Source organism: Lissotriton vulgaris, chromosome 2_1 (assembly GCF_964263255.1).
Source record: "Lissotriton vulgaris chromosome 2_1, aLisVul1.2, whole genome shotgun sequence".
Taxonomy (NCBI): Eukaryota; Metazoa; Chordata; class Amphibia; order Caudata; family Salamandridae; genus Lissotriton; species Lissotriton vulgaris.
Genome location: NC_141687.1, coordinates 363,896,279 through 363,920,342, shown reverse-complemented (window position 1 = coordinate 363,920,342; position 24,064 = coordinate 363,896,279). Strand labels below are relative to the sequence as shown.

The 24,064-nt window shown below is 44.9% G+C and overlaps 1 protein-coding gene across 3 annotated transcripts in view; it reads left to right on the top strand.

Moving 5' to 3' along the window:
- The window catches only part of FOXN1 (forkhead box N1), a 530,094-nt gene extending 506,675 nt beyond the window's left edge, over window positions 1-23,419 (top strand). For all 3 annotated transcript variants that reach the window (XM_086955164.1, XM_086955163.1, XM_086955165.1), the window contains one exon: window positions 22,347-23,419. In XM_086955164.1, the coding sequence (XP_086811290.1) occupies window positions 22,347-22,627 (281 nt within the window). In that variant the 3' untranslated portion in view covers window positions 22,628-23,419. The remainder of the gene's footprint in view (window positions 1-22,346) is intronic.
- Window positions 23,420-24,064: the final 645 nt, after the last annotated feature.

Sequence of the window (24,064 nt, the reverse complement as noted above, 5' to 3'; positions counted from 1 at the left end):
TGGAGCTGCTTCTGCCGGGTGTAATCCCTTCAGAACCTCTCCTGCCATTCAAAGAAACTCACTGATGTCCTATTTGGGGCCTGGTTCAAGCTATGCACAGGGGTCCCTGTGCACAGGATGTTTTCCCGCCACCATCATCCTGCTCCTGGGGACGACATTTTCCGCACCCAGCACCTCACCCTTGAGAGCTTGGTGGTCCAAGCATCCCCCTCAAGAATCAATCCCAGCATGTTCCCTACCATTCCCCCGGTTAGGAAATCCAAAAGGCTGCATACCTTTGCCAAGTAATATTCTCTTCTGCCACCCTAGCACTGCCCTTGATGAACACTGCATACCTTTTCAGCCATTACACCCAAAATGTGTGGGAATCGGTTGCACAAGTTGTGCCTGTGGTATCGGATGAGGCCCACGCAATACTCACTCAAGCAGATGCTCACAGGCGAGATGCAGCAAACTTCACCATCAGATGTGGGCTGGAAATGACCGACTTGCTAGCCAGAGTGAGTGTGTTGTCAGTGGCACTTAGAAATCACGCGTGGTTGAGAACCACTAGCTTTCAGAGGATGTCCAAACTTACTCATGGACATGCCCTTTGATGGCTCTTGCCTTTTTGGTGAAAATGCAGGCTCAGTGCTGGAGTGCTTTACAGACTAGAGAGTAATGGCCTAGGTCTTAGAGCCTCTCCATAGCCCCCGTCAAACGCAGTCTGCCTTTAGTCCTTCCGTGGCTACAGGAGGGGCTACCAACTGCATACTTTCCCACCCAGCCACCATGGCCAACATGCTTCCCAGCCTTTTCATGGCCATGGATGTGGTTCGCACAAACTATGTGGGACCACCAGCCAGAGCCTCAAAATCAGTGGCGGTTTCAGAGCCAGGGCGTTGGGGGCTCTGCCCCCTTTACTTTTACCCCACAAAGCCCATGTGTCACATTGCCAAAGTTAAAACCAAAACTCTTTTTTTTTAAACACAAACTTTTCTTCTTTTTTTTTTTAAATCTTAATTTACGGTTTTTACATAAACTAAGAAAAAGGAAAGTGAACATTATAGTACATTCAGCAGCTTTAAGGATAACAAGCATTTTTCGTGAGAAAAAAAACGTCCTGAAGCATCGTTGCATGTTACAGTGCGAATCGCAAGCGCAACATGATAAGTGACAAAGAAATACAAACACTTAATGTCATGGTAAAGTACAGCAAGATGAAGAGACAATAATCCCAACTACAATCGACGGTTTTCAATAGTGACATATTCACAGCAACAATGGACAAAGATGCAGTTCCGTGGTAACATTCCCCCCCAGCACAGTGCCTAACCAACACCCTCGCGAGTAATGCCGCTGGACATAGAGGAATCCTGCTCCGAACCTTTTTTTGCTACGTAGGCTCTGTAAGGACCCCAGATATCCACAGGGCAGGAGGCAGTAGGAATAAGGGTGGAATATTCTTCGCAATTAGTGTTACAAAAAGCCAAACTACATAGCCATGCCTGCAGAGAGGGTGCCCTTTTGCTGCCCCACAGTAGAGCAACCTCGCGCTTGGCCAGCAAAAAACCCAGAGCCGCGAGCTTTCTGATTTTCATGGGAAAGTTTGCAACATATCCTAACAGCGCGATCTCAGGGGTGGGCAACAGTTGTATGGATAGCATGTCTCCCAATGTGGTATGTACTAGGGACCAAATCTGGTGTATCTTCGGACAGGTCCAAGCAAGGTGGGCAAAGTCAGCAAATGGCGCTAGACATTTCGGGCAGTAGTGAGGTCTATTAGGGTCAATTCTATGTGAACGGGCAGGTGTGTGATATATTCTGCGAAGGAATTTGAAGTGAAGCAGCTTGTGTCTACTGTTTAATGACATGTCTTTGGTAGCGCTACAGCACCATTCCCACTGGTCATCCGTAATGGGGCCATCCAAATCCGCCTCCCAGGCCTCACGCACCTTTGAATCAGACATCGGTCGGGACATCCCACATTGTTTATATATTTTAGATACCAAGTGTGCGCCAATAGGGCTTTGTATCAATAATGTCAATGGGGGAGTAGGTTCAGGGGCTCCAGGGTACGAAGGGAAAGTGGCTCGAAGCATTGAGTGTATACGTGTCATTATGAAAGTGTCCATAAAGGAACGATCCACGAACCGGGCTTCCTCTGACACGGAGAAAATGTGTCCATCAGGGAACAGATTGCCAAACGTACGAATGTCAAACTTTTCCAGCGTGCACTTGACCAACGTTTCACCAGTGATTTGCAGCGAGAAAGAATTGGGAAGGGGTAGTGCAGGAGAATAAAGCGTCTTAAGCACACACAATCTGCGCAATTTGCTCCAGGCCCAGCAAGTGGTAGATACTATCTGAAGATCCCGGGGGTCCCGAGGGAATCCTGTGGGCAAAATGGTAGATAGGGTACGAGGGAGTACCAGATCGGCCTCTAGTTTAGAGTATGGGACTCGAGCGTCCGGATGGAACCAGGCGTGTGCATAACAACATTGTGCTATTAAATAGTACAAATGTAGATCAGGAACCCCAAAGCCTCCCCTCTCGTATGGTAAAACCAGGGTTTGCCACTTAACCCTAGGTGTCTTATCCGCCCAAATAAGGCATAATAATAATGAACGTACTTGCTCAAAAAAGGTTTTAGTAAGGAGAATGGGGATATTGTTAAAAAGATACAAGAACCGAGGAAGAACGACCATTTTGAATAAGGCAATTTTACCAGCCATTGACAATGGCAGGCGTAGCCATTGTGTGATTTGGGATTCCAGGGACCCAACAGCCCTGCCATAGTTCAGTCTGATCATGGTGTCAGTGTCCAGATGGACATATATCCCAAGATAATTAACCGCGTCATTGCACCACTCAAGCGGGAACGCACAGGGCCAGGCGGTCGGCCCAGCCGTGAGTGGAAATATGACTGATTTGTGCCAGTTGATGTTAAGTCCGGAAAATTTGCCAAACCTCACAAATTTCAAAATCAAGGGCTCTAAATTCTCGTGGGGAGTCCTAACGTATAAAATGGTGTCGTCTGCATAAAGCGAGACCAGAAGGGGGCCCATGCGAAATTGGAGACCGCGATGTAAATGTTTTTCCTGGAAATGACGCACTAAAGGGTCCATGGCGAAAATAAAGAGCAGGGGAGACAGAGGGCACCCCTGTCTAGTGCCGCGGAACAGACTGAAGGGCCTGGAGAGGGTACCGTTCAATCACAGCCTGGATGTAGGTTTAGTATATAATAGCGCCACAGTAGAAACAAAACATTCCGGCATGCCCATGCGTCGCATTACAGATGAAAAGAAAGGCCATTCAAGGGAGTCAAATGCTTTTTCAGCATCCAACAAAATAGTAGGTTCCGGAGTGGCCGGGTCAATCCTATGCAGTACCGTAAATCAGGTACGAAGATTTAGAGATGTAGACCTATGGGGAACGAAGCCATACTGCGCCGGCAAAATAATGGATTCCATCAGTAATGATAAACATATAGCAATGACCTTCGTCTATAAGAACTACATAGTGTGGGGTCTTTTCCGGGTTTGGAAAGGAGAATGATGACCGCTTCTCTAAAGGTCGGGGGGAGTGTGCCTATTTCAAGCGAATCCGCATATACCTCAACCAGTTTTGGGACTAAGATGTCTTTGTATGCCTTATAAAAATCGGCCGAAAAGCCGACTAGCCCGGGCGTGGAGGAGCCCCGAAGTGCATCAATGACTTCAATGATGCTGTCTGGTGTAATGGGAACAGACAAAAAGTCTTGCATATATCTTTCTAGATATACCAGTGCTATTTCGGAGAGATATTCCCCATGGTCATGTAGATCGTTAGTGATCCTGGACAAATATAGCGTTTTGTAATAGGAAAGGAAGTGGTCGCGAATGTCTGGGGTGGAGTGCAGTGGGTCGCCCTGCGGCCCCACCATCTCCGTTATGTAGGCGGTATCACGTGGGTGTACATTAAGCAAGTTTTCAGTGTTCTTTCAATGTATTTGGCAACGGGACTGAAACATTGTCAAAGGTGGTTATATGCTAATGCCACTGTACAGGATCAAAGTAGTTCCCTAATATTTTATTTTGAGAAAAATGTGGGGCATATCCACAGTTGAATTTTTCTATTGGTCCTTGCCATAAGTGTTGAAGTTAATCAGAGAGCCTCCCAGGTACAGGAAAGTGGCAGCGGTTAATATAAGACTCTATCAGTGGGAGCTGTCTACACTGATAAGTACTGCTAGTGCTGCTGCCTGGCAATGTACTGGAATTGGCTGTTGCCAAAGCCCACATTCTCTTGAACTTTCAACTGCAAATGGTATGTATAATGCTGCACTGATAATGTTTGAAAATGATGATTAATGCAGCCCTGATCTCCTCAAATTAATTTCAGGTCTTGTGTCCTAAATGTTTAAGCTGAGACTTTACTGTGATTTTGTACTTTGAACATGTCAATTTTCTACAGTGAAGTACTGAGTGCAGACAAAAGGGTTTCCTGTTATAATTATATTGTATTTGTATTGGCTATCATCCCCATGTAGTAAGTGCACACAACTGTTCAGCAGCTACCAGTCAAATTAACATAAATCTTCCTTTAAACTTTGAAGGTTAGGCAATAGAGGGCTGCAGTGTCAGATGGGAATTGATCCTAATGTGCCACTTGCAGAAATGGTTTGTAAAGTTACCATTCAGTAGCACTTAAACTCAGAAGATGAAGCCTGCCACGTCTTACCACAGTTGTCTTGTGGTTGCATCTATCTAACGTTGATGTTATCGCATAGCACATGTCACCTTTTAATTTTATTACAACAGTCAATTACCTATGTATTTCCACATTTTCTAGAGCTATAATTCTGACTATCCTTTGCACAATTGTGGCGAAAATCAATTCCCTATGAAGATCCCTCTTGCTTGATGATAAAGTAAAATGGATGTAAAAGGCAGAATCTGCAGATGTCTGATGGTGGTATGACTGAATTGATATAATTTAGCGGCATAATTCTTATAAAAGATTGTTGCATTTGTGTAGCACTGCTGGCTATAGCCAGTATTTTTAAATGTGTGATGAGTTGGTTTTACAACATTATCTTTCCCAATTAGTGTTTTTGTTGGAATAGATTAGAGATTAAGGGCCAGATGTAGGTAAATTAATTTTACCGATTCATAAATACCGAATTTTACCGATTCGGTATTTATGAATCGGTAAAATAGAAGGGGGGAGATGTAGAAAGAATCGGTAATTGAATTACCGATTCTGTAAGAATCGGTATTTACCAATTCGGTAATACCCATTGATTCCTATGGGCATTGAAGCCCATAGGAATCAATGGGCATTACCGAATCGGTATTTACCGATTCGGTAAATACCGAATTTTGCAAGGGTACAGGGGGTGTCACTTTGACACCCTCTAGCACCCCGATTTAAGGCATGTGTGACATGTGGCACACAGACATGCCCTAAGGGCATGTCCGTCTGTCACATGCCATAGGTGTGCATGCACACATGTGCATGCACACATGGAATCGGTATTTTACCACCCAATTGGATTGGGTGGTAAAATACCGATTCGGTAAGGCCTGTGGGACTCAGAAGAGTCCCACCTACATTTCAAAATTACCGAATCGGTAAAAATACTGATTCGGTATTTTACCGATTCGTTAAATTTACTGATTCGGTAAATTTACCGAATCGGTAAAATAGGCCCCCTACATCTAGAATAGCCATTTACCGGTCGGTAACGGCCGAATCGGCCGGTTCCGGTCGGTAAATGTGTACCTACATCTGGCCCCTAGTGCTTGGAAGCTGCAGGATGGAACAATGAAGAGAAGACACAGCCATATACATTTTATTTAAAAAAGATGGTCCTAGTGTAATTGCATACATAGATTATTTAAACCTAGTCTTATTCTTTCAGCTAATATCCAGGAAAATAATCTAAAGATCCACTGTTCCACAGCCATTTATAAGAGGTCTCCTTGTGAAATACAAACTTTAACACTGCTTGGGAGGGTAAGGTTTGTCAGGCACACCACAAAATATTGGAATATTGTGTTAATGATTCTTCCGAACCTCTGGAACTGTAGCCAAATAGTGCCATGAAATATGCTATTTAAACCTGTAATTTCCAGAATTTTCCCTGGAGATCTCTACTGCCACTCCGAGTAGAAGTGGGGCCTACTTGCTGTACCACATTTGAGACCTATTTTCCTCAGTGTCTCAGCCGGACTAGCATTCACATGGAGTTAAGAGAACTAATTTTCCAAACATTTTGTGAGGGGGATACCAATCACAAAACACCTTTCGCCCGCTGAACACATTCCTTAAGAAGGAACTCTGGCTTGCCTATTAAGCCAGGAAATTTCCAAGATACTTTAAGAGTGCTTTTTCAAAACATATAAAAAGCTATTGCTTTTTTTCTTTTATAGAATTTTTCTAGAAAATTAATTTTTTTATTCCATTGGTTTTTAAGAAAATAAAAATGTGTACAGAAATGGTGACTGGCCTCCTAAAAACTGATGTGTCCCCTTAAAGTGAACAACAACACTGCCCCACACATTCCAGCCTAACCACTCTCAAACCCCACCAGCCGCCACTGCTCAAAACTCCTTTAGTTTGCCCTTATACCAGCGCAGGCACTCAGTGTGAGTCGGGATCCGCCATCACCTGCCCCACTTTCAGTCCATAACATTGAACAAGTAGGTTTTACAAATCATCCAGAGAGGCTACTCAATCCCCTTTCTGGAAACCTCCCCACCCATGCCACTCATTATGACCGTCTACTTTCTGGTGCAAAAAAGGATGGAGGTCTCCATCCTATTATAGGCATGCCCTTTCTTAACTTTTTCCTGAAGAAGTTCAAGATACTGACATTAGCTCAGGGCTTGTCTGCCCTGGAGACTGGATGGTAGCTTTGGATATGAAGGACGCATATTGTGGCATTCTCGTCTCTGCCTGCACACAGACGTTGCCTCACGAGGGGACAAGAACACTTCCAAGTTGCTGTACTTCCCCCTTTGGCCTTACCAGAGCCCCTGAGGTGTTCCCCAAGACGATGGCAGCAGTTGCAACACATTTGCGGCAGTCAGGGGTTACCAGTCTCTACTACTTGGCTTTTCAAGGTGGGCTCACCCCAGGCGTACCTCCTGCATTCATTGGTGTTCACTATAAACGTGCCTAACTCACCCCTGACTCCCTCTCAGGTGCTCCCTTTCATCTGAGCTGTTCTGACCTATCTTCTGAATGGCAAGTTCAGGATATTAGGGTTATGATTTAGAAGATTCAACCTCTATTCTTGATTTAGGGGAGACTGACTGTGAGACTGTTGGCCCTCTAACCTCCCACATCTTGCTAATCACATATGCCCGTTAGCATATGCAGGTCCTGCAGTGGGACCTGAAGTTCCAGTGGTCACAGCATCATGGAAATCTCTACGACCTGGTGCAGATCTTGGAGGGAACTGCAAAAAACCTGCTGTGGCGGCTGACGAACAGTGATTGGGTCCGCGGCAGACTCCGCTTCGTTCTTCAACTGAAGCCGACTGCAGTGACAAGATGATTCACTCCTGGGCTGGGGCGGGCAACGGGGAGAAGCGGAGATCACAGGACTCTGGTGGAGTTTGAGCTCAACATCAACTTTTCTGAGCTTCGGGTGATCCGGTTGGCATTGCTTCCTTCAATCAAGAGAAGGCTAGTGCAGGTGTTCATTGACAATACCAATGCCATGTGGTATTGCAACAAACGGTGGGGAGGGGCTGTGGACCCTTTGTCAAGAGGCTCTGCATCTCTGGATATAGCTGGAACGTTCAGGCATTTCCCTGGTGGCTTAACACCTGGCAGGCCCTCTGAATGCCGAAGCAGAAAAACTCAGATGTCGGTGCCTAGCAGATCAAAAATGGCATCTCAGTCCAGAGGTGGTGCAAAGTCTCTTTGAAGATCGAGGAGAGCCTTTGTTAGATCTGTTCACAATCACCAAGAATGCACAATGTCAGCAGTTCTGGAGTTTCCAAGTTGGCTCTCACTCAGAGATGCTTTTCTCCTTGAGTGGAGTTCCAGCCTCCTGTGCGCCTTTCTGCCAATACCACCATACCACTCCTGCCCAGAGTTCTTAAGAAGATCTGGAATGATCGGGCCAAGTCATTCGTATATCTCCGGATTGGACACAGAGAATCTGGTATCCCGAAACACTGAGCATGAGCATTGGTCCTCTAATAAGGTTGCCCTTTCGGGGGGATATTTTGTTGTAGCAACAGGGCAGGTTTTTGCACCGGAACCTGTGTACCATCCACTGTCATGCATGGAAATTGAGCTGCAATAATTGCAAGCTTTTGAACTCCCTCCCAAAGCCTTTGATGTTATTCTGGCAGCCAGGCATCCCTCCACCAAGAATGTATACACTTGTTTGTGACGTGGTGTGCATCCAAGAACACTTTCTTTCTGCACCCCTCTCTCAAATGTTATTGTCTGTTCATTCTCTGGTCCAACAGGGCTCTGCTCTGGGACTGTTAAAGTTTTTTTGGCTGCCATCTTGGCTTCCTGTGCTTTCCTGACCAACCTTATTTAATTCACCTGTTATAACTCAGATTCTTAAGGGACTTGAACACCTGTTCTCTCCAATACTTTTCCTCATGTCCCAATGGGATCCTAATCTGGTCTTAACATTTTTCATGAATGCACCCTTGGAGCCCCTGCACAACTGCCCAATTTGCCTATTCACCATCAAAACTGCTTTTCTGATGGCCATAACTTCGGCCAGGAGGATCAGTGAACTGCAAGCTCTTTTTGTGCACCTTTCTTACAAAATCTTCAATCTAGACAAACTGGTTCTGAGAACTCATCCCTCCTTCCTTCGGAAGGTTGTGACACCTTTCTATGTAGCAACACAAAAAGATGATGGATGGAATGCTGAGCATTGCCAAACATACACCACCAGTCACAGATCTGTGTTAAATCTATTGTTTTTTCCTCAACACGCCACCCCAGTTTGCACCCAGCCATATGCAAATCAGTCTTGACCCTTCTCCCCATGGGAACATTCTAGCACGAACTGCCAAGCCAAGCCATCCCTGGGCCGTAATCAAGCATACTGCCACTGGTTTTGGGGTATCACCTTCGCATCAGCCTCGCTGACTGGGGGTTAATGTTTAATTTGTTCAGCATTTCATCCATCATTTGTTTGCGCAATACCTTTCCATGTAGGCCAGAATATCAACTTGCCTGCCTTCTTTGCTCTGCCTCACTCTTTTAAAGAAGAGGAGAAACTCCACCATCTGAATCCAAAAAAGGGTTTTTCTACCTCAATCGTACCAAAGAGTTCCAAGTCGACTATTAACAGTTCATTGGGCGTGTCTGGACAAAGAAGGGAAATGCTGTGCAGAAACAAACCATCTGACAATGGATAATTCTCTGCATAAAAATCTGCTGCTCACTGACCAAAAAGCAACCCCATGAGGCCTTGAACCCTCCCTCTACCAGAACCATGGCTATGACCACTGTGTTAGCTTGTGGAGTTCTATCCTAGACGTCTACTCTGTGCACAGACCTTCCTAGGGGAGGAATTGCTTGAGTATACAGTCCAAGGTAAGGAATATGAAGCTAGAATCTCTATCAGATGAACAAGTAACTTCTCTTCGGCAATAGCTTATCTAGTAGAGACTCTACCTAGCTATAGATTCCTTACTGACCCTCCTATCGTCCCTGCGAACTAATTTCTGTATAGGATAACCCTTTTGAGGAGTTTAGCACTGCATACCAGTTCATCAGCATTTTGCGTGGCTCTGCGCTTCTGGTGTGGAAAGTTGTGAAAAAAACCTGAGATCAACAAGCTGGGGTGGCACCGATATAGGCACCGCGTAAGTCACTTCAGGCCCAGACAACGCAGGAGGGGAGCGATGGACGGCCCCTATCGGCACTGGGGTACTGCTCAAAATTTTCTGGGTCCAGTCCGACTCCTGGGGATAGTTATAAGGTAAAAAATCTGCGACTATTTTGAGTCTCTACAAGACAAGGCATTACAGAAGGGAAGTAGCTTGTTCGTTAAGTTCCCAAGAGTTCCTTATTTCCAAAGTCATAATCCACTGTATATTATTATTGTTCAACAGTGGCATAGGACTTATCTAGCAGTTATCATTCCTTTATAACAGTTTGGAAAAAATTATTTTCATTGCAAGGTATTTTTGATGAATTTTTTAGGTAGATCTTTATCCCGTTTGACCGTGACAGAGGGAAATTTACCTTATCCAAAAAGGTGAGTGGCTAGGCATGAGCTAGCCTCCCTCTAGAGAGTGATGAAAGGGTTAGCCATTTTGGATTTAGGGTTTCTGGGGTTTATTTTTACAACTTGAAATACATTTCACCAAGAAAATATTTGCTCCTTGGGCCACAGTTACAATTAGTTAAGCAGAGTTAAACTAATAATTGAGCTGAGATCCAAGTAGGGTCTGTTTATTAAGCTTGTATAGTTAACCTATCAGTACTGGTCTCCTGTGATACTTCATCTGGGTTCCTTTTTACAGGAAAACCTTTGTGTTGACCAGCTTAATCAAGAAGGTTGATCATCGATAGATACACCAATCATGAATGTCACCCTGTGTGATTTACTAGAGGCCCACAACTCGGTGCAGCACAGCTAAATCAACATCCGAATACTAACACTCTCTCTGAGAGGTTTAACGTAAAGAAATCAGTTTTTATGTGCCGATGGGCTAGTCGTTGGGCAAGTGTGAAAGCTCTCCCACTGTGCACAAAAACCACCCTTCAATAGGTTTGGAAGGGCAGCCTTCGGACACTCCACTACCTTATTGGGTTCACCACAAATACTTAAAAGATCCAGCTCTATTTCCTGGTTAGTCGGAGCAGAAACTTAAATTCCATCAGGGAATGCCTTAAATCAGAAAAGTCTGCAATCAGGTCCATAACTGTATCAGGTCTGTGCATCAGTGACCAAGGATAGTCCTGCTTTAATGTCTTGTCCAGCAGCAATTTTTTTTCTCTTATATATTGTTTCAGGCTAAGGGATAGGGTGATTTGACAGGCCTGGGTTCTGAGACTTGACCTGATGAACTTTTAAGTAACTGGAAGTACACAAATATATATTTGTCTGCTTGTACAAAAGCACATCATGTGGTTTTTGCTGTTACAGCACCTGAAACAGTAAAAATAGAAATAGCATTACACCAATTTGTTAGTAGTGACATTCACATTTGGCCTTTACAAATTCTGAATTTTATTATAAACATATATTCCTGCTTACCCTTTCCGAAATAATAACCCACTGTATGGCATGGCACATATACAAAACGAGTAGGCTTATTCATGAATTGAGGCATATTTATTGTCTCATGTAGGATGACATATATATTTACCTACTGGCAATTGCCAGTAGGTAGTTATAGTTAGGACAAGGTTTCCATAGGAAACACATTTTTGTTTTGTAAACAACTTTGGTGCCACTTGACAAATCTTAACAACATTTTTAACAAACGTCCCTTTGTGGTTCAGCTGCTGTATTGAAAGTTTTGGGGTGATCCATCGGGCAGGGGCCGGGAAAAAAGGGGGTTTAAAACGTGTTTTACCCATGTTACGTCATGGGGATTTTTCATTTTTTGAACATTACAGCTTGAACTGCTGAATGGAATTACACTCAATTTGGCAGAATGCTAGATGTTGGTTCAGAAATCGTGTTTTTTGGTATTTGGTGTGAATAAAATCAGTAGTTTCAGAGAAAGTAAAGTTTAAAAAATATAGATCTCTGGGGACACAAGTCCTTGCAGTGGACTTGTGGATCCACAGTCCCCATGCTCCGATTTGATTTGCTACCAACACTTCAACCAGGAAGTGTTGGCAGCCATCTTGTCACTCGGATTGAAGCGGAGTCCCACAAAAAAAGTATGAAATAAATAAAAGGGGTCAGGGTAGGACTACCCTGATCCCCTGGAAATGGTGGGGGAGGGCGTCCCACAGGATCCTGCTGGGGTTGAAAAGCATTTTGATTAATTTTGCCGCAGATTTGCGGCAACATTTTAAAAAAGCACAGTCTTCTGCGTGTCTTTTTCATTAAGCCCCTGGGTGTGCCAAATCCCAGGGGTATGTTAAATAATAATGGGGGGTGAGGGGGTGCCCATGCGGCACCCACCACACCCCGGGGACCACCACCTTCCCGGGGCTTTGAATATCAATAATGAGGGAGGCCAGACGGACCCCCCCCCATTCCAGGGATGGCCACGTCCCCAGGGCTTTAAATCTCAATAATGGGGCGGTCGCGCAGACCGCCCCCCCTCCACCCCCCCCCCTCCCCCAGGCCCAGGGACTGCCACCTCCCTGGGGTATATAAAAAAAAAAGAGTGGAGCCACATGCTCCCTCCCCCCCACCCCCGCAGCCCCGGGGACCACTATCTCCCCGGGGCTTTAAATCTCATTAATAGGGGAGCTGTGTGGACCCCCTCCAGTTCCAGGGACAGCCACCTTCCCGGGGCTTTCTTCAAAGTACATGGAGGGGTTATCACTTCCCTGGGGCTCAAAACATATAATGTAGGCGGGGGCCTGTTGCGGACCCCTGGCCCTGTGGAACACCACCTCGCCAGTGCTACATGAAGGAAAGGAGGGGGGCCCTTCTTGGAGCCCTAGATGGCCCAGGGGGCCGCCAACCCCCAGGGTCGGCTCCAGCAATGTCCTGGGGTGCCTACCCCAGGGAAAATGCAGTTTGCTATGGCTTGGCCAGAGCACCGCTCCCACCAAGCCATTGCAAACTCTGCTCCACCTTGAGTATGCGAGAGCAGAAAGTGCTCTTACTTACTCATAGTGGAGCAGAATTGCTTTTGCACACAGGGTGCTGCATGTCAGCAGCTCCCTATGTGTAAAAGAGATGCCAGCTTCCGCAGGAGGAGGGGACCCGGCAGGGACCGCGGGGGCCTTCAGGCTCCCTCTGCGGTCTCCAACATTTGCAAAGTGGGTGCCTTGGGTGGACCCAGGGCCACCCAACAGAGAGGCCAGGCCCAGGTGAATGGGGTGCCTGGGGCCAAAACCGACCTGGGAGGGGGGCCACGCGGCCCCACTCCCTTTTTTATTTTTACAAAGAAAAGGCGGGTGTCAGGCCCCAGGGCCGGAATATCCCTGGAGGGGGCGGGGGGCCCAGCTCCCTCCCATTATTTAAAAGAAAAAATAATAATGATAAATGACGGGCCCAGGGAGGATTGGGTATCCGGGGCCAAAATTGGCCTGGGATTGCGGCCGCTCGGCCCCCTCTGTATAATTAAATTTTTTTAAACAAAAGAAAAGCCTGGGCCCCAGGGGATGGAGCCCCAGGTGTCGCAATCGGTTTGGCAGGGGGTCACTCAGCACCCTACACTCTTTGAAAAAATGCTTGGCTCTGGGGTATGGGGTCCCCGGGGCGAAAAATTGCTCAGAGAAGGGGGGCCATACAGCCACCATCCCTTAAAAATAATGTGAAAAAACCCACGGCAAATCGCTGGAAGCCACGAACCCCTCACCTACGCTCAACAAACGTGTCCCCTGGCAAACTGCTGGTTGGGGAATTAAGCTCCCATGGATGCTGAGGTTCTTTGGGGTCCAGGAAACGCTTCTGTTATCTCCAGTACGTCCCAGACAGCGGGATTATGGGAGAGGGCTTGGAAGCCCCCCTCTTTCTCCACCACTCTGCAAACCCGCTTCCTGGAGCACTGCTGGTTGGGGAATTAATTCCACTTTACTCATGAGAGCCCCAAGACTAAAGTGGACTTCTTTCCCCAATCAGTAGTGCACTAGGAGACACGTTTGCAGAGTGGTATAGAAAGGGGGCATGGCCTCCAACAACCTCTTAGCAATCCAGCTATGTGAAACTGAAGTTAACAGGATGGGTAGTTTGCCCCAAGAACCCTCAAGAGCTAAGAGGGCTTTATCCACCAACTAGTAGTGCGCCAGGAGGTGCGTTTGCAGAGTGGTAGAGAAAGGGGGAGTGGCCTCTGACAACTTCTAGGCAATCCTGCTGTATGGGTCTTAGTGAAGGTAACAGGAGGGGTATTTGGCCATCCTTGGGGGCCAACTACCCCTACTGTTACCTCCATTAAGTCCCACACAGCAGGATTGCTAAGAGGTTTTTAGAGGCCAAACCCCCTTTCTACACCACTCTGAAAATATGACTCCTGGCACCCTACTAGAAGGGAGATGAAGTCCACTTTATTCCTGAGGGAACTTGGAGGGCAAGAAGTTCTCCAGGTACATCCTGTAAGTCCTACATAGCAGGATTCCTGAGAGCTGGTCAGAAGCCCGCCCTCTTTCTCCACCACTCTGCAAACACAACTACTACTTAAAAAACCATAGAAAATTACTGAAAAAATAAAAAGGTTACTGCAGCGTTATACTTACAAATTAGCATATAAAAAAACCTTAGAACATCACTGAAGAAAACAAAGGTTACAGGGACGTTATACTTAGTCTCAGGTTTCACTTGTACAAAACCAGTGAAATTCAGCCGTTATAGCTAGTGAACTAACTATTTCTCGCCCTCCCGCAATGCACTGCTTATGACCTAACATATTGCATCACTCTTGACATAGTCAGTGACATCACTAATAATATTTCAAATGACATCACTGATTACATCATCCACAGAATCTCTAATGCACCCACTCACACCCCCATATAACCTTTCATACACCCACTCTGACTTCCACACTACGATTCTCAAACCCATTTACACAAGAATACCAGTACTTACACAGCCACTAACTGATTAATAGATCAACACACAAATCCACTCACTCACCCATACAGCCACTCACTCACTAATAAACCACTGAAATATCCACTCTTTCACCTGTACGGCTACTCAGTCATTCACCCATAGAGCTACTCACAGACCTACTCACTCACCCATAGTCAATTACACAGCCACTTATTCATCCATACAATTATACACACACTCACTTACTCATATAGATACTAAGACTCATCTATACAGTCACTGACACAAGCAAACACTCACCCATACTCTCACATTTACACACTCACCCAGTCACTCACATACCCCATCACTCACCAATGCTGCCTTTCACATACTCAATTACTCACCCATATACCACTGCACATGCACTCACTCACACAGCTCCTCACACACACACACTCACTTACCCATACAGCCAACAACTCACCTACTCACTCATCCATTCAGGCAGTCACACACCCCCTCACCCACCCAAAATGATACTCACTCATCCATACAGAAAGTCATGTACCCACCTAGACACCCATACAGCTACTCAGACACCACCAGATAGACAGAAACAGACATTCACACAAGCAGTCACTCACTCAATTCAATTGAATTCAAAAGTCCTTTATTCACTCATACATTTACCGAGACACCTAATAACTCACTTATACAGTCAGTCACACATCCACTGAATCATCCAAACCGGCACTCATTCACCCTACTGATTCACCAATACACCTTGGAACACATATTTAACACACACACACACTTTTTAAAAATGCTCCGTCACTGTATAATGTCATCAGTGATGCCATTTGAGGTTTTTCATCAGTGATGTCATCAATGATGTCACTGACCATGTCATGAGTGATGTAATATGTGAGGTCATAAACAGTCTATTGCGGGGAGCGAGTTATAGTTAGCTTACTAACTATTACAGCTGAATTTCAATGGTTTTGTACGAGTGAAACCTGAGCCTAACCATAACATTCCTGTAACCTTTAGTTTTTTTCAGTGAATATATATATTTATATTCATTTTGTTTACTGGGTACGATCCCCTTAGATTGGAATATGCCTGCCTCCTCTCTGGAAGCCAGAGTATTTACATGTGAACATTAAAGCAGAGGTCGGAACACATGCTGCTGTGCTGTCTGATTTAGTACTGTGATCTATTCAGCTGTTAACTAAAACGTCACAGTTCTAAATCTGAACAACTGAACTAGTCTTGCTCGTTGGGAGTTGAAGTATAGATATTTTTTTTAGTAAAGTCTATCTGATTTATTACGAGTGGCCTGGGTGAATTTGAAGGAAATACTGCACCAGGTGAAATCAGATACCCGGAATTTATCAGGTGCAATAAGTACCTTAAACTCCTGTGCTCCTGTGCTTAACTGACCAGTGGAGAACTCCTGCCGTGAGGGGAACGGCCGATTGGACATCGTGGAACCTGTCCCAAGCGCTGTGGGGTGACCAGACTCGAGCGCCAGTACCGCGAGGGCAGGGACCACAATCCCCAGGTGCCCCGGCGGTTGTGGCGCGTCATGACGCCAGCGCTGCGCCAGGAGGCGCGAGAAAAAGCCCAGAGCGGCGAGGGTGAAGCCCGGGCAAAGGGCGGGCCCTCTTTGGCCCTCAGTGGCCGGAAGAGTACGGGAGGGCCACGGACCGTGGCTCCATCTTAAGGACCTAGCACATTCAAGTGAGACATTGGACTGTTCATATTCCACTTTAATTCATGCTTTTATTGTTGGGTAACTCTTGTATTACATTGAGGATTATATAGGTCTCGCATCGCCTACTTGGGGCATATTGTACTGCTATCATGCCCAAAATAATTACGGATCTATCAACACCTGGGCCGCTTACCATGTATAATTTCCTGGTAAAAAAAGTTACGCAAATAAATAAGGAACGTAGGGCCTCACAAGGCAGTACAATTCTTCCCCCTACCATGGATAATGTGCCCAATGAAACTACAGAAGAATCAGAAGGCACTTTAGAACACGTCCCACATAGTATAGGGGGACCCAGTATAGCGGTACAGGCACAGGTACACCCCGAGAAGCCTGTGGACCTGCCTAACACCTCGGAGGAAGACTCAGCTGTGGAAGAGTTAGTAGAGGCCCCTTCTACACAAAGACCAGTGAGGAAGTGCAGAAAGACTCAAGGGAGGCGTGGGGGGAAATCTTTAAAAACTAAATCTCATACTAATCCACCCAATAACTGCAAAGCCACTAACGCTAACAGCGCAAGCAACCCGGTCTTAGAAGAAATTAACCAAGAGGGCAATAATGAGGGAAGCTTAATCTTATCTGCCTCCAACCTAGAAGCTTTGATAAACACAATAGTAGGAAAGCTGGAGGCCAAAATCACAGATCTAATCAGCCCAATAATGTCTGGATTGGATGTAGTAGCATCTGAAGTAGAAAGACTGGGCAGTTTGGTGGCGGCACACTTGACCCCCGCCCCAGGAGCTTCAGCCCCTAAAATTATTCCTGTTAGGGACGGGAAGGAGAACGCAGCCAGGGGGAAGAGTGGGCAGCAGCCGAATCCCCAAGGGTTGGTTGGCGCTGGCGCTGGGGCTGTGTTACCTACAGCACCAGTAAACCATCCCATTCAACAGGCCCCTGCACCCCTGGCCCCTTGCGTAGCGGCGCCGCAGAGGGCTAAACTCAGGAATGTAAATCTTCCCCCTGATTGTGTGCCATATGTGGTGGTGTTAACCAATGTTCCACGTTACGAAGAAGTACCAGCCCAACCACAGGGAGAATCCCATGACTCCCTAAAAAATAAAACGGTGGCGTGGCTAAATAAAAACTGTGGTTACCCAACTCACTACTATGACCAAATTTTATCCACGGAAAGGGTCAACTGGGTGGGCCACTCGAAGAAGGCGACCACAGGGGACTGTGTGGTTGTTAATTTCCAGCATCCCCAACACGTCGCGACAGTCCTACTGCGCGCATCCTCATTAGTTTACAACGCAAACAGTGTCTATGTGCGCCCTCTGGGTTACTTCTATGCGCCTGACCACAATTCCCCTAAAAATCCTCGTGGGTACAGGCCTATATCACATGCTCAGACCCCAATTCCAGTAGCACCATATATGTATAACAATAATATCAGTGGGCTGAATGGTTGTCAGACACCGGCAGCAAATTTTAATGCTGTCAATCAGAGTATGAGAGTGTACAATGTTCCCATACATAATCGCTTCAAAATGTTCTCAGGGCTGGATGCCTGCGATTGACTGAGGGTCTCGGATGGTTAGAGTATCGTACAGTCTCCTGCAGGACAGCAGACAGAGGTGAATTCACCAACAACATTTAAAAACAATGTTATATGTTGGAATGTGGCGGGCCTAGAAAACAAAATGCAAGACGAAAGTTGGTTATTATACATTAGGGGTTTTCAGATTATCTGCCTCCAAGAGACTTGGTCAGTAAAATGTGAAATGTATATTGAAGGTTATAAGGCATACTTTGTACCTGCTATATCAGCAAACCGGGGAAGGCCAAAGGGTGGTATGGTAATGTTTATATCGGTAGCACTGACATGTACAATCGATAGCAGGTCATCAAGCAATCCCGGTATACAAGGTCTAGTTCTATCTGCTGGCAATTGTAAGGTTGGCCTGATCAATTTTTACAATTCTATTAACAATGTTACAGCTCATGACAATTTAGAAATTTTAACTGATTATATAGGCACCTCAATGAGGGATTGTTCACATAATTTGTTGATCATGGGCGATTTTAATATTCACCCCTGTGGTGATCCCCTAGGGAAAAACCTCCAGGAATTACACTGCCCCAGACTAAATGGTTTACATCTGGAACATACCATGGAGGGGGCCCGTTTTAATAATTTTCTCAATGATCATGGTCTTACTATAGCAATGGCACTATGTGACCCCTCAAAGCGTTTTCTCACCCCAACTTTTAAAGGGCATGGAAAGGGGTCGTTTATTGACTATAGGTTGTTAACCTTGCCCATGCAGGTTTTTGTGCGTTCATTTTCTATAGATAATAACGCACTTAGCGACCATAACCCTCTCACCATACACTTAAGGGGCCCCTGGATGGCTAGTGAAAGTCGCAACCTGGTCAAGGGTAGGGTAGCAGCAGTGGACGGCAGACGCCGCCTAAATTGGTCCATGTGTACCCCGGACCTCATATATCAGAACATCCAAAATAACTGTAGCGACATAATCACTAGATGCATTCAGGTTGATTCTGAACCAACTCAGATCCTGTCTGACTTTCAGAGCCTAACAGATAAAATAGCTATTTTAATGACAGAGCCTTTGAAGAGTAGAGGGAGGGAGGGCCCTGAGGTGGTTCGACAAGGAATGCTCTAAAGCAGCTCGTGATCTCAGAGCTGCCTTGTCGGTAAAACCAAGAGACAAGGAATTAGTACAGAGATCACGTAAAGAGTACAAATCAGTCATTGCCTCACGGAAGGAGGTATTGAAGAATGAGGCTTGGGCTGAGATTCTGGAACCACCTCCATAGAAACACAAGTGCAAATATAAGGTATTGCCAAGACCTGTCAGTAACTGATGATTTTAGAACAGGGAAGGGTGTGCAGTAGGCATGGGCGGAAAATCCGTTCCGCTCGCGGATTTTGCGGATTTTCGGGAAATCCGCAATCCGCGAGATTTGCGAATTTCCTGAAAAATCCGCAAATCCGCGAGCAGCGGATTTTGCTCGCACTGCTCGCACTGTTCGCGTGAGTTCGCGCCCCGCGAATAAGTGCGAAATTGCAGAAATACGATTTTAGCAAAACTGAAAGTAACTACTTACCAGGTTCAAAAGTTCAGGCTCATCATTAGTAGCCATTTCCTGTAGTGCTTCCTGAGGGGCCCCTCCAGAGTTCAGTTGCCAGTTGAAACTATTATGTGACCCTGCTCTGAACCTCAGAATAGTTACACATATGCCACAAAGGTCCTGAATTACAGCTAAGGGAGACAAGCAGGAGCCAGGCTGGAAGTTAAAATCCATTAATCAGCCCCTAATTCATTATTGTCAGTTGGGGCAGGGCAGGTGTTGTAACTAATTTTGCAACAATGAAAGCACTTAGCAAGTGCAAAAGATCACTAATCAGGGCGCACTAAGGAAGCAGGTGCCAGCTAAAAAAATATTCTGTGACACATTAATCAGCCCCAAATTAATTCAGGTCACTTGAGGCAGGGAAGGTGTGCTTTGCTTTGCCAAAAATAATGTACACTGGACAACCAGAGGGTGTGGTGATGAAACAGAGGGTGGCATGGGTGGGCCAGAGGGTGGCATGAGTAGTCAGAGAGTGGCAGTGGTGACAGAGAGTGGCAGTGATGAAGAAGAGTGTCCCAAACAGGTTGGACACGTAGAAACAACAAGTTCGCAAAACTTGCGACCCGACAGGTAAGTTCGCAAATTGCGAAATTGTAAAAACCCTCGCGAACTGGCAGAAACACGGGCGAACACAAAAAAAAAAAAAATCCGCAAATTCGCGGGAATTCGCGGATTTTGCGGATTGCGAGTTTGCAAATCCGCAAATTCGCGGATTGCCAATCCGCAAAATCCGCTCATGCTTAGTGTGCAGCAAGGCTGCATATTAGCTCCTTTCCTTTTTAACTTTTACATAAATGAGCTGGATGGCGTTTTACAGGAGGTGAAATCAGACAGTCCAAGAGTGGGGAAAAGAAGTATCCCCGTTCTGCTATACGCAGATGATGCGGTGTTGTTAGCAAGAACTGAAAAAGGCCTTCAATTACTACTTAACGCATTTAAAAAGTTCATGGAAGATAGAGATCTGTTAGTGAACAACTCTAAATCTTACATCTTGCAAGTGGGGAAACAACCAAAGAGACAATACACCTTCAAACTAGATAAGGCAGTAATACCGTTTTCTAACACATTCTCCTATCTAGGAGTTCTCTTTGACTCTAAATTATCTTGGGGCCCACAACTTGCGAAGAAAAGATGTGACGTCACTAGGGTTAATGCCTCCATTTTTAACTTCGCTTCAAAACTAGGTAAAAAGCCCACGGCTGCTATGTTGAAACTATATGACGCAAAATCTGTAGCAACCGCAGCCTATGGGAGTGAGCTTTGGGGCTACATGGCTGGGGATCAACTTCAGATCACAGAAAATTCGTTTTACAAACGGCTTCTGTGTGTCCCGGCCTCCGCCTCCAACTTTGCAGTTCAGAGGAACTAGGAGTGGGGTATTTGTGCGATATCCTGTCCCTACGACCTCTGTTATGCTGGCTGAAAATGTGGTTATGCGAAGATATTTCCCTAACACATCTGATTGTTAATGATTTTATGGCTCATGACAACGCGTCAGGCACTCCCTGGTTGAAGCACCTAAAAACTTGTTTCTTTGAGATGGGACGTCCTGATCTGTTTGAACACCCGTCAAGAATTGGAAAGGCGGACATTGATTTAGTCAAGCAGGCGTTCCTTCTACGCAAGAAGGCCGTGAGGGAGGGTGTCGAGTTACAAAAAGTAAGTGTAAGGAAAATTATTATGGTTAAAACCTGTTTGACAACAGAGCCTTACCTACTCGGCACTCTTAGTACCCACGACAAGTTCTTACTAACAAGATTCAGATTTAATCTGTTTCAACATCTGCTCATCAGACCTAAAAAGGAGAGTTTCTGTAAAAATCCAATATCCTGTGGCTGCGACGGAAAGTCTCCACAGGATATGTTGCACTTCATGTTTTTATGCAGATTTTATGAATTCCCCCGTAAACGCTTTTTAATTGCCCTTTTAAAAAAAATTAATTTTAAACAGATACGACCAGCCTTTTTATATTTACAATTGCTGCACAGTGATAGTGTCCTTCAAGTTCTTGAATTTTTAAAATTGTCTCTTAAATTGCGAATTTGTTTGGACCAATGAATGAATTAATGGATTTAATGTAATCAGTCTTTTTAGTACCTGCTACTGTATTTTTATCTAATTACAATTGATGTATGTACTGTAAGTTTTATGCACTTTTATGGTTGAAATACACCGAACAAAGTCTCATTTGAATTTGAATCCTGTGCTCCCTATTAACAATTTAGACTAATGTGGAGTTTGTGCTTTTTACAGCAAAATCTGCAAGTCTTGGAGTTTGACTGAATTTTTTCCCCAGATAATTTTCAGTCGTTTTGATCTAAAAGTGCTGTATTATTTATCATCTTAATCCTTAAGCAAACATGTGTTTACAAGGGATTTGGAAATAACTGGGGCAGTTGTAAGAGCCTATTTGGTTTAAAAACTGAACATAAAGCGGACATCATCGAACAACAAAGTATCTGCTTTGTAGATTTTCAGTGTGTTCTTGGGATTTGGATCACATTTCAGCCACTGAAGCAAAGGAAATGTCCAGGGCCACGGTGGTTGATTTTACTGCTGACGTATTTATGGGACATTATCTAGTCTCGTCTGTGGAAGAAGCTTATAGTTTTAAAAGATATTTCAAAATTTCCTATGAGCAAAGTGTTCTCCTGGGAGTTGATCGTTGGCTCTTTCAATACGGCATGTAAGAGGAACCGTTTCTTCTAATAATACAGAGCTGTCTCACCTTCGCAATTCTTATCAATTTAGAAACAACTCGCCTGTAATCACGATGTGTATAACTTGCTTATGGCAGAAATAAACAGAATATGATGTGATTGTTTTATCTTTATTATTACAGGAAATCTTTGGGAAGAACTGAAAGATGACAGCCTGTCCCTTGATCCTCTGATCCTTGTGCCCCCTTCACAGGCCTCCTCACACTACCCTCCAAACTACATGAACTGCTTGAGCGGGACAACCATAGGGAATGTCAACGACATGAGCACACCAATCAACAGGGCACTGCTGGGCTTACCAGACATGCACCACAACAGCGTTTACTCATCCTTTATGGAGCTGGATGGAGTGTCACCAGCTTACCTGAACAATTCCGGATCCAAGCCTGTTGCTTTAGTGTGACACACTTTGTCGTCATCCTTTCGGAAATGAATGTCTAGCTACTGCCTCAAGCCTCTCTAAAGTGTAAATGACTGAACTCCGTGGTTCTAAAACACGTTTCTGGCAGGGGTGAATACAAATATATTGTGATTAACACTTTTAAACAGACCACAGAGTGTATGCTCAAAGGACACTAACAATCTGAGCCAAAAGTGGCAAATCAAGTGTTACGCGTGGCAGTAAAGACATGATATGGCTGAATAAAGGTGAATGATATTTCCAGGTCACCAATACCAGCTCCAAAGATGTACATTCTCAGAAATGCTTCCATTTGAGTCCTTCTCAACCATGTTTTACATGAAAGGCCTACAGCACGGAGAAGAGTTCATGAATGAATCTGATATAAGACATACTGTGCCTTACCATTGAGGAACATGAAGCACTTTCTTTGTTAACAAAGAACCGCATCAATTTAAATTAAAATGCAGTTAGCTAGAGCTGTTATTTTATGAAACATTCACATCTAGGCTTTCCTTTCATTTCACAAAAAAGAGTGAAGCTCTAAACATGTATTACACACCCTCTACACTCCAAGGGCCAGAGGAGCATTAACGTTTTTACAGTTACATTTTATGACTCAGTACATTTTTTACCAACTTTCAAATGTGGTTTGCAATAATACAAATTCACAATTTGGAAGGGGCGTGTTGTATAAGTCTCTTCCAATTTGCAAGTCGGTATGTGTTGTATCCGACTGTAATTCAGTCACAAAACAACAAAAAATTACTGACTCCCCAGTTGGGGTCGTTAGTTACTTGCAAATATTTAAAAAAAAATGCTGGGATGTAAGCAGTGGTCCAGAGGACCATTGACATCCCTTAAACAAACTTCATTCAAAAAATATTGTAAGTGGGCTGCAGATTCAAAAAATGTTTTATTTATTTAAAAGCCATTACAACATTTGTACATCTGGCCCCAAGATAGTAAATACCAAAGAAAGCACAAATGCTAAGGGGCCTTTTACTATTCATTTCTAATCAGCTTTGATTTCAATTGTGGTCGAAAAAGCATTATATTTGAAAACTCTCAATCATTTCAATGATAATGATCTGGTCAAAAGGATGGAAGGTCCTGTTAATGTATGCAAAATATCAAGAAGAGGGAGTGATCTTGCCATTTGCAGAGCAGCCACTTGGAGTACAAGATTGTCGAACACTCATTTTGCAGAGTTGAGGTCTGCTCCTTATCATTATGAGTATCACTGCATCAAATTTCACAGGTTACGAGTTTACCCCCAAACTGGGGAATAACTGCTGGGACCCTGTCCTTTTCCAGGTAGTTTTCAACAGTGCCAGAGAAAAAAACACAGCCGCCTGTCTGAGGGAAGCACTGTTTGCTCCCTATATACTGCTGCAGTGGTCAGGGCAAAGCAGGGCTGTGGTGTTGCTCACAGCCTCA